Below are 11270 nucleotides of genomic sequence, written 5' to 3'. Positions count from 1 at the left end.
TCATATGTACGCCTGCTATGAAGAAATACTATGCTCATGCACTCAAGTCGGCTGCCGACTCATTTGAAAATTAATTGAGTATAGATTAGGGTTGCCATACGTCCCGGTACACCGGGACATGTCACCAGTTCATGACTTCNAATAATAGAATGAATTAGATAAGAAGGAGCGCTTTGCGGGCTTTATTAATACCTTAATTTCAAATTAAGTTATTAGCATTTCAAAATTGTTAATTTTAGAGCATAGCATAACATACTCTTAAGGGAAATTGTTCAACATATTCTTGACACCTATAAATCTAAGGTTTAGTGATTATTTCAAACTAAATTGAATTATTATTGTTTACTTTAGTATACATTTACACTTAGTCTTATTCATAGATTTGGTTTAGAATCCACCAATTTTAAAATGTATTTAGGCAATATTATAAACTATAGTATTTTCCTTTAGTACTATTTAATGATGAATTGAAAAATTTAATTTATTAACTTTCTACAAGTATTAATATCCAATACCAAAAATGATTCCCTAACGGTGTCATGTATTACAGTGATGTGACAATAGACATTTTTTTTTTATATTGTACATGTTCAAAGTATAAACATCGGTATAAACAAAATATGACATTACTATGGCATTATGGCGAGGGTTACCAGTAGCGTTGCCAACCGTCTACAGGGCTCAAATATTTCCCGGTCAGTACTTGAACTTTTATGGCAACCCTAGTATAGATGAAACTAATTAAGAACAATTCTTAAAAAAAAACAAATTTATCAAACATAAGATACAATAAAAATTGACGATATATTATATCAAAAAATATTGTAGTAACATTAACGAGCACTGACAGACACTTGCCAAACTCTAATGTTATTGTCTGAGTATCCAGCAAACAATGTTTGTCCATCAGTTGACCATGCAAGTGACAGACATCTGGGTGGTTCGGTATTGCTATTCTGTGATTGAGATACAACTTCTGGGCGAAGTTCCTCAACCATTTCTTTGCTTTCCAAATCCTAAATGACAAATGCAAAATATAACATTAATACACATGTCAATTTAACACATAAACACCTACTACTAACTGTAGTGGATTAAAATACCAATAAACACTTTCATAAAATATAAATTTAAAAAAAAAAACAAAAAAATGCTACATACCCAAATTTTGATTGATGGTCCAAATGCAGCGCACAACCAGTAACGGTTGGGGCTAAAGCACAAAGCTTCAATGATATCGTTATGGTCCAGTGTGTGCAAGTGTTTGCCGTCATTAAGATCCCATAACATAGCTTTGCAATCCTATAAAAATTAAATTATAATAAAATATACATACATTTTTTATTCGTTGCTTAGCTTATCAAAAATGTATTTTTTTATTACTTTTCCTCCTGAAGCACACAAAGAACCATCAGGTGAAACAGTAACGGTGTTAAGGTATCCAGTGTGTCCATAATGGTTGGTCTTGATGCGGCAGTTAGTTAAGTTCCATACCTTGACAACCTTGTCCCAACCAGCACTCACAATGATTGGGTTATGGATATTAGGAGAGAACCGTACACATGATACCCAATCGCTATGTCCATCATCCTAAATAATATTGAACTCATTAATTAATTTGAAACAAAAAATATTTAGAAAACATTCCTAACTACCTACACTAAAAAATTAATAAGTGGGGAAGATTAGTAAATGTCTGTTTCTATTAATCAAGAAAATTATCTGTTTAAAAACAAATGAAATGATACAGGTCAAGGGCAAAGTGGACTTTGTAAAACTAGATGTAAATTATGTTATCTTTTATAACTGGTTATGAAAACTATAAAAGTTCATGATTAAAAATCTTATATTAAAATCTCAACAATTACAACGAAATATCCGGAACATGACATTATAGATTTCTGAATGTAACTCATTATTTAAAAGAGATTAAACACACAGAGGAATTAAAAACTATTTTTCAAGTATAAGGTCTTAACATATATTGATTCGGATTCTCATATCCACCACGTCATTTTTAGAATTTTATTTGATAAATATATGCAAATTTAACTTGAGGTACATATACAACTCACTTGTCTTACTAACATAAATAACTTGCGTATAAACTTTGTGAATTGTATAACAAGAATCTAATTTATTGTTATTTTTAATAATAGAATGAATTAGATAAGAAGGAGCGCTTTGCGGGTTTTATTAATACCTTAATTTCAAATTAAGTTATTAGCATTTCAAAATTGTTAATTTTAGAGCATAGCATAACATACTCTTAAGGGAAATTGTTCAACATATTCTTGACACCTATAAATCTAAGGTTTAGTGATTATTTCAAACTAAATTGAATTATTATTGTTTACTTTAGTATACATTTACACTTAGTCTTATTCATAGATTTGGTTTAGAATCCACCAATTTTAAAATGTATTTAGGCAATATTATAAACTATAGTATTTTCCTTTAGTACTATTTAATGATGAATTGAAAAATTTAATTTATTAACTTTCTACAAGTATTAATATCCAATACCAAAAATGATTCCCTAACGGTGTCATGTATTACAGTGATGTGACAATAGACATTTTTTTTTTATATTGTACATGTTCAAAGTATAAACATCGGTATAAACAAAATATGACATTACTATGGCATTATGGCGAGGGTTACCAGTAGCGTTGCCAACCGTCTACAGGGCTCAAATATTGCGTCCCGCTATGCGTGTTCGCGGGACGCTAATTATCCCGCTTCTAGGTAAACCTGTCAAAGTCCTATTAAATATAAATATTACGTTCGTAATGTTCGTATTTTGCGCATTTGAAATTATTTTCCATCGATTATTCCATCTAAATTATTATTGTTATCATAAGCGTTTAGTGTAATATTATTTAGAATGGGTAGTTATTTTTAGAACTTATGCTTATTAAATGATATGTAATTAAAAAATTATTTTGTTAAGTAATAGAGTAATTTAGTGTTTTTAGTCTATTAGTCCTGGTTCATTTTTTTATTTTAATCCTACATGCTCAAATGTGCCGAATCACAAGACAAGTACTCTTTCAAAAAGAAAAACTAATTGTCTTGTGATAAGGTACTCTTAACTGAGCAAAGTGTTTTATTTAATGATTAATATTGTGTTAAAAACTTAAGATGATTATTCTGTTAATTTTATTTCAAATTTTAAATAAAACTGATAAAAATGATTAAAATTGTTTTTCTTTCGATTTTGTAAATTTGTAGTATTGTCCCGTTTTTTTTTGTCGAGTCCTGCTTGTAAATATCTGGTTTCCCGCTTATCTGTAAATAAGAGTTAGCAACCCTAGTTACCAGACATCCTCTTTTTAAACTTAAATGAAATCATCCAGGGGGTTTTTTCAATACCGGAAAATGTTAGGGTTTTTCACACACTGTGAATTTATTAAATAATTACCTCGATATATCGGGATAGTCTATGGGTTGATGGTCAAAAACATCACTAATAATTTATAAGAAAAACAATTGTGAAGATAGTCCTGTTCTCAATGAACTTATAGGTCTGTAATAATTAGGTACTCGTTCAAAAATCCATTAATTGTTTTAAATGTGATACCATTTATATTGATCTAAATTAGGGTGTCACCGAAAATAAAGGCCGAGAAGCACTGTAATACAATAATGTTAAGCAGCAGAGCTTCTGCATTAAAAACACTTGAATATGCAGACAATAATAACCTTACCAAACCTAAACCTTATTCAATAAAAACCTTTTATCATGCAATAACCTCAAAAACAAGAGAAAAAAATATAACAATTTATTTTAGATTTTGAACTCGAATCAATAATATTAATTTTTTGATCATGTTTACATTTATAGGGATTTTTATTGTATGAGTATCTGACTTGGCATTTAAACTTAGCAACTTCTGAACTGATAAAATGATATGAAACTGGTTACAATATTGAAACAATAATTTTTAGAAACCATTTAATGGATATAAACACGTTTAATTTACAATAGCAAAATGTGATAAACTGCGAAAACATGATTAAAAAAAGCTAAAGAAGAATGCCAATCAATATTTTTTCTCTGCAAAGAAACATTAGGAATTATAGATGTTTTTGCTATTTGTTTGTTACTATGGCAATACACATAATTGTTTGTAAAACCAGTTAGAAAAAAAGTATTATCCAGCCCAAAAACATATCTATATTAAAAAGAAACAATAATAATTAATTGATTTTGACATAATATATATTATATCAATTTATAAAATAGACTTAACCTGAACCTAATTATTCAGGTTGTTTGGGTAAGGGACAATAGTAAATGTAGTTATCACAGAATAACAAGGGATAGACAATCAAATATAGATATTAAAACAAATTTTATCTTAATAGACTATAGAAACATTAATGCAAATATTAAGAAGGCCAAATTGAAAAATGTCTAACGTTAACAAAAATATTATTTAAAGAACATAATAACACAGTATCATACTATATTCTTGAAAATAATCTAAATATAATTATTATTTCAAAATATATTGTAACTAAGCATTAATGATACAACCAATATTTAAGTAGATACTCAAGGGAAAAAAAATCACTTTTGTCAAATTTTGAAAGATGCCATCGGCATATCAAGAACCACATGATCACGCTATTACCAATTCGTTGGTGGGAGATACGCAGCACTGACAAAAATCAGTCGCCTGACTGATTAATCTCTTTTGGGATAGAGTAGTTAGTACTTAAGTAAAAATTTAGCTTGTCTCTTACCTGAATAGTGTATTTGCACTCAGCCAAAGTATTCCACAACTTGATAGTCTTGTCCCGACTTCCAGAAACGATTTGACGGTTGTCAGCAGAGAAGGCAACGCTCAATACATCCTATACAGAAATCATAGTTAAATGGATGTACAAATGAATGTGGCCTTAATGAACAATCCGCGAAGCATATACCGACATGAGTAAGTACTTACCAAGCAGTAAAACTTCTATATATAATAAAAAAAAAAAAAGTAAAAAAAAAGCTTGAGATATTGAACCTTGGTGTGGTCTTCAAAACGACGAGTGGTACGTCCAGCAGCCAAATCCCACAGACGAAGAGTCTTATCCCAAGAACCGGAAAGAGCGTAGTTACCATCTGATGAAAGAACGACGTCGCTGACGAAGTGCGAATGTCCGTACAAACGTTTCTTGGGGATACCATAGTTGAGCTCATCACGTGTCAGATCCCAAACAATCAAGGTCTTGTCTGTGGAGTAAAATATCGTGGATTAGTAACCGGACCAAAACCGAAAGATTTGAAGTAGGTAGTTTGGTGCCGCCGCGGGCCACAAGACATCCGCGAACCCTAAACACAACCGGAGCCCGGAGGTAAATCGCGCTAGCAGTCCCACGCGCAAAATGGGGAATAGATCAAAATTGCTTGTGGAAAAACTGTGTGTTAAGCCACAGTGCGATACTAACGAACGACGGGAAGACGCGAGGGTAGGCTTTAGGCAGATGCAGCACTTACCTCGTGAACAAGACAGAATCATGTCAGTGTGGATCGGATTGGTGGCGATCTGCGTAACCCAACCATTATGCCCACGAAGGGTACCACGGAGTTGCATTGTCTCAGTCATTGCGAAGAATTTGGATAAAATCTGTTGTACTTGTAAATAGCAAAGAAAAAGAACGAGAAAACCGGAGGAGTTCACGTGTTCAGTTCGGGGCCATAGGAAAGAGAGATGTGCGAAGCGAGTGCGGACGCGGATCGGCTTTGCTTTCGTGTTTGGGGTTAGGTTACCACTGTTACCAGTCGTGTATATTGTAAACTACTAACCACGGTAGTAGAACAATATTGACACAGCAATGTATCGAATTTCATTATTATTGTAATTCAATGTTGTTCGTATACATTTGTTATAAAAAAAACATTTCTTGTAAAAACTCTTCGCTGTACAAATACAGTAGTTAATTTATATTTCACCAAAATTATTTTTTTTTTTAATATTATTCGTTGCGACACACTATCAGAGTTAAACGTATGCGTGGCCACACTGATCCACGAACATGGCCATAAAATTAGTGCGCGTTTTGAAAAATAACCCGAATTAATGTTATGCATAAATGGGCATATTTACTAACATAATTTTTATCCAAAAAAAAATATTGGAATCATTTTGTTTCGAAATTTTTAGCTAATTCGTACCATACACATTGAGATTAAAATTTTAATAATAGGTATACAATTTTTATGTTGCACTTCATTGTAGAGTACAGTAGCCAAGATTTTTTTTCGTAGGGGGAGAGCTACAATTATTTTTTGCTAGAGCTAGAATACTACTGATACTACCGGGTACAGTAAGTTTGATATTTGGGGGGGGGGCTAAAGCTCTAAAGCTCCTCCCTGACTACGGCATTACCATTGTAAATTTATATCCAGTTACAATTTGTTGTGTTTAATTGTACTAAAATGTACTTGATACGTCTATACCTACTAGACACAAGTTACCTGATCATCAATATCAGTATTAAATGTATGAATAAATCAGGTATTCGGTTTTAATAATACAACTGTTGATTTGTATTTTAATATAGGTAATGTATCATAAATAACTAGGTACCACGATTTAAGAAATCTTTAATCATGATAAGTACATACATGATTTTCAAGAAAGAATTTGGAATGTATTGGCACGTATTGGGTCAATTTTGAGCATTCAAGATGTTAAGCGTGCAATATGTTATTATTATACTATTATATTCATGTATTAAAGGGTTCGTCCCGTATTGTAAAATAAAATAAAATAAAAATATACAAGCGACACGTATCGAGTATCGACCCGTATCGGACTCGGACTCCGATACGAGGTGGTACGTAACTATTCCGTATCGAATTTTTCTTCTTGAAAATCTTTATACTTTCTTATGTTTCTATATACTTCAATACATATAGTATAAGTGGTGCCTAATTTGTAATAGTAAACCTATTTCACTCCAATAGATAGCCACATTTGGCGTGACGTTCGTCTACGTGTCTCACGCAACATCGATTTTTTTTTAAATTATTATTTGTTTAGATTATAACGACTAATTGCCTACTAATTCTAACATATCTAATAAGAGTAGTGGGTACTAAAAAGCACAGTACCTACTAATTATAATATTAATAATAATGATAATTGCACTTACTACTAGGTAGGTACGTGGATTCAATTTTTATACCCATACCTATCACCTACACGATATTTGAGGTGCCTAACTTTCTTTCTTCCTTCAATAAAAGGTTTAAATCAAGTTCAGACATTTAACTTCACCACCTTCCTTGTTACCTTCTCAAGTATGCACTATGCAGTGATACACATTCTGATGTTAAATACTGGCTTAGGATTTTTATAAAGAAAATTTATATTAATTTGCATATACAAAGTACATCCATATTTGAAGGAGAAATTTTACTATAAATAAGTACCAAGTTAAACGGAAGACGAAAATAACAGGGCTAACTAATCCTCTGGATACATTAAAATAGAGGCATATTTCTAAATGTTAAACATTATACCTATATACCTATTTAGGTATTCAAAATTTAAAAATATTGGGAAGTAGGTACTTAATATTGTACGAGTGACAACTGTTTCAGCTAAAAAAATCTAATCTGAAGCGAATTCAAACAAACCTATTTGAGAAATTCTATTGGTGAAAATCAATCAAATGATTTGGCAATAACTATTTATAATATGATACCTATACTTAGACATTTATCTAGTTGTCGTGCTTTACTTAATAAGCAATCGTTCACATAATTATATTGTATGTTCTATTCATAGACCTATTAACTAATTAATGGGTCTATGGTTCTATTATATCAATAGGTACCTACAGGTACCTTAGTACATATTTCATAATATTATGTAATGATTATAAATTATATTAAATATGTAAACACAAACATACCTATTTAATAATAAAACTATATACAAATATAGTTATAAAAATATATGTATAAAAAATTTAATTTCAGTAAAAATGTTGTTAAAAACCTACTAATTTGTCAACGAATTGAATCTTTGTTTTTTGGTTATTTTCATATTTATTCGTAATGTATCTCGCAGTCTTATACAATTTTCTTTCAATATTCTTCTAATACAGGATGATCGATTTAAAATTTAAAATAAAACATTAGTCCAGAAAACCTTAACATTTTTGATAACATGTTTTTTACAGTCAAATAATTTTTAAGTCATTAGTCATTAGAACTCATTACAAAACAAAATTCTTATTATTATGGCTTTCTAAAATTGTTTTAAATAACAACAAATAAACAACATTCATATTTTTAATTTCATGAAGCAAAATTTCCGACAAGTACCTTTATACCTTAGTTTATTAGTCACAATTATTATAAGTAAATAGATAGGTACCATTTGTAAAGTTTAGATGGACGGAGTAGTGGACCAAAATTTTTCTGGATACTTACCCTTACTGATACTGCTGTATCACTCCACTCGCCACTCAACAAAACTTTAAATACTCATAAGCAAAACTCAAATACCTACTAGGTAATCATTCCAAAGTCGTTGTTTATATATCGATAAGTACTCCATAAAATATTCAGCTTTGGAATAAACTATAAAGAATTTAAGTGGATTTACGTTCAATGGATCACACGATCAATATGAAAATATTATGGTCGTACTATTTGTATTATGAATTATGATATACCATATACAGTGATCATTCATGCCGCAAGCAGCTCGGAAGCACTAAAAACAGATATCGCAAGCAAAGTCTATGTTTTTAATCTTTATCGGCCCATGGAATGTAGATTCCCTACCTTTTGATACAGACAATTTCAACTAAAATGTATGAAAAATTATAATAACTGTGCAATTAAAATATACATTTTCGACATGAGAATACAAGTGATTTCGTATCAGTAAAATTACGAAAATAAAATAAAAATTTTAATTTTTGCTCCATTCATAGAATTTAAACTATTTTAATGTATGGAGAATGGAGATTCTCTTTGATAAATACCTATGGGTATCTAATTCTGTGCCAAAACTTACCACCTAAAAATCTATGACTGCATACCAGAAAAAAACCCGAAGAACAAGCTCGATTACACGTAGTCATTGAGTACCAGACATAGCATTCCTATATACCTAATAGTCCTTCATGGATATGTTTAATTTAAAATCAATATTTTTATTCGAAGGAGTGTAATAGACAGGTGGATAGGCCCACTGGGAAATCGGGATTTTCCCGGCATCTCCCCATCAATATTATATTCAGAGACCCCAAGTCTCCAATCCCCAAAAAAATAAAAAGTAAATAATAAATAATAATAATATAAAAGTAAATTTTCATAATATTGGCTGGCGCCCTGGCGGCTGCACAGTATTTGTGTATTTGTAATATTTGTATACTCCATTAGAGCCAAGGGGCCTTCGTATAAACTCATTGATACCTGTATAAATAATATCTATTTTGTTGTATGTACTATGGAGCTAAAACTAAAAAATGTAAATATAAATAAATATCATTGATGTTCAAATAACAAAAATAAACAGCCATAATAACAATTAATTTTTTGATTAGTGATGGATAAGTATGACGTATCTATCTACGTTTATAATCGTTGTATCGTAATAAATTCAACTTATTCTATTTTTAAACAATGAATATTAATGTGAATGTTTTCATTTTCTCTTACATCAACATTAATAAACAGTATCAACTATTAAGCAGGTAATAAGTAAGTACAATAATATAAATTTACCTATACCTACTCTATGATATTATTTAATATTTAATCAGGTGATTTATTTTTATTTTACCCTTCCTATGGGCTATTGTGACTGGCTTTTTGCTAATTGTGTTTTAATTTATCAAATAATATAAATTATAATTATTAATTATGTCTAAACGAAATTTCGAAAATGGAGCTTCAAAAAGAATTTCAAGATTTATTGAGTAAATTTGCCAACGATAAAAACTCAAAAGTTACATATTTTTTATATACAATATATAGGCGCTAGAACCCAGCGGCTAGGTATAATGTATATGTGGCCCCGATAATGATCTATACTGACTATACTATATTTATTTTATACTTGACCATCAAAATTTTCTCAATTTGATAGCTTTAATAAAAATTTGCCAAGACATCTCCATACCTAATTTATAAGCCAATACCAATATGCATAGGTACCTACCATAGAAATGTCAAAAATAGCTTAAAATAAGTCTCCATATTTTTAAATATTCTTTGATTTGTGTATAGAAGCTATTAATTCCACAATAGCAAAGTTGCAAGTATTATGATTTCTGAGAGGAGAGATGAATATATATTGATTTCACATCGTTATTTTTTTGTGACTGTGTACAGTGTACACGTAAGTAGTTGAAACAATGCATCGATTTTGAACTTCAGTAACTTTCTAGTGGGAAAGTTTAGTTTTACCGATAGTTTATTTCATCATTTTTTATGTTTGATAACATTTTTAAAATATTTTGACTAGCTTTGAACTGTTTACAAACATTTGGAATCTTCAATTTTTTTTTATAAATGTCAATAAAAATTGCATTCATTGGGTCCAAAGACTTGAACAGTTTCACTAAAAGGCTTCACACACACTTAAAATATCAGTTTAAAAAATCACAGCCTCACAGGAGTTTTTTTATAAACATTTAAAATTAAAATGTTGACAACATTTATGAAATTGAAAATTTGCAAATTATTTTGTAGTTAAAAATGTATTCAATTTTCAATTTTCATAGTTTAAGATTGAAAATTAAAAATAAAGATTCTTATAAACATTTTATCCTCAAATCAAAAAACCTAAAAAGTATATAAAACATTTTTTATTGATATTTTTAATTTAAATTTTGACGAAGTTAGATATTTAAAATAAGAATAACGATAATAGCTATTTTTTGTACTTTAAAAATATTATTTCTGGGTAACTACTTGAAACTTTTTTAAAGTATATTATTATATTTTTTACACACAATGTTTTTGCCAAAAATGTATTCACTCCACTGTAGTACCGAAGTCTAGTAGTAAAATAAATAACTTTAATAATAATATCTTAAAAGTAATAAAGTATACTAATGTAGTAAATAGGCTGATCCGTCTTCGCTCAGAACCATTTTTCATTGGTATGCAATGATTTTATATTAAAATTAACACATCCATTGCAATGACTCCCCTACGGTACAGCGTTACCCATTTTTTAAATTACATCCAAATAACTGAAATGGTAAAAAGTTATTTTTTGATTAAATATCCAGTTTTGTAA

The 11270-nt window shown here is 29.9% G+C and overlaps 1 protein-coding gene and 1 long non-coding RNA gene across 2 annotated transcripts; both read right to left on the bottom strand.

Moving 5' to 3' along the window:
- Positions 1-780: 780 nt before the first annotated feature.
- Positions 781-5735, bottom strand: LOC111042425 (guanine nucleotide-binding protein subunit beta-like protein). The gene is made up of 6 exons (XM_022327025.1): positions 5495-5735; positions 5022-5230; positions 4753-4863; positions 1384-1590; positions 1162-1302; positions 781-1016 (listed from the first exon to the last, which is right to left on the bottom strand). The coding sequence occupies exons 1-6, from the start codon at positions 5601-5603 to the stop codon at positions 834-836; spliced, it is 960 nt and encodes a 319-aa protein (XP_022182717.1). The 5' UTR covers positions 5604-5735; the 3' UTR covers positions 781-833.
- On the bottom strand, positions 2620-4746 carry LOC111042426. The gene is made up of 2 exons (XR_002605433.1): positions 3738-4746; positions 2620-3705 (listed from the first exon to the last, which is right to left on the bottom strand). It is a non-coding gene; the product is annotated as an uncharacterized LOC111042426 (long non-coding RNA).
- Positions 5736-11270: the final 5535 nt, after the last annotated feature.

This window comes from Myzus persicae, unplaced genomic scaffold (genome assembly GCF_001856785.1).
Source record: "Myzus persicae strain clone G006 unplaced genomic scaffold, MPER_G0061.0, whole genome shotgun sequence".
In the NCBI taxonomy this organism is placed as follows: domain Eukaryota; kingdom Metazoa; phylum Arthropoda; class Insecta; order Hemiptera; family Aphididae; genus Myzus; species Myzus persicae.
The sequence above is the reverse complement of the archived record's forward strand: the minus strand, read 5'-3'. Positions and strand labels throughout refer to the sequence as shown.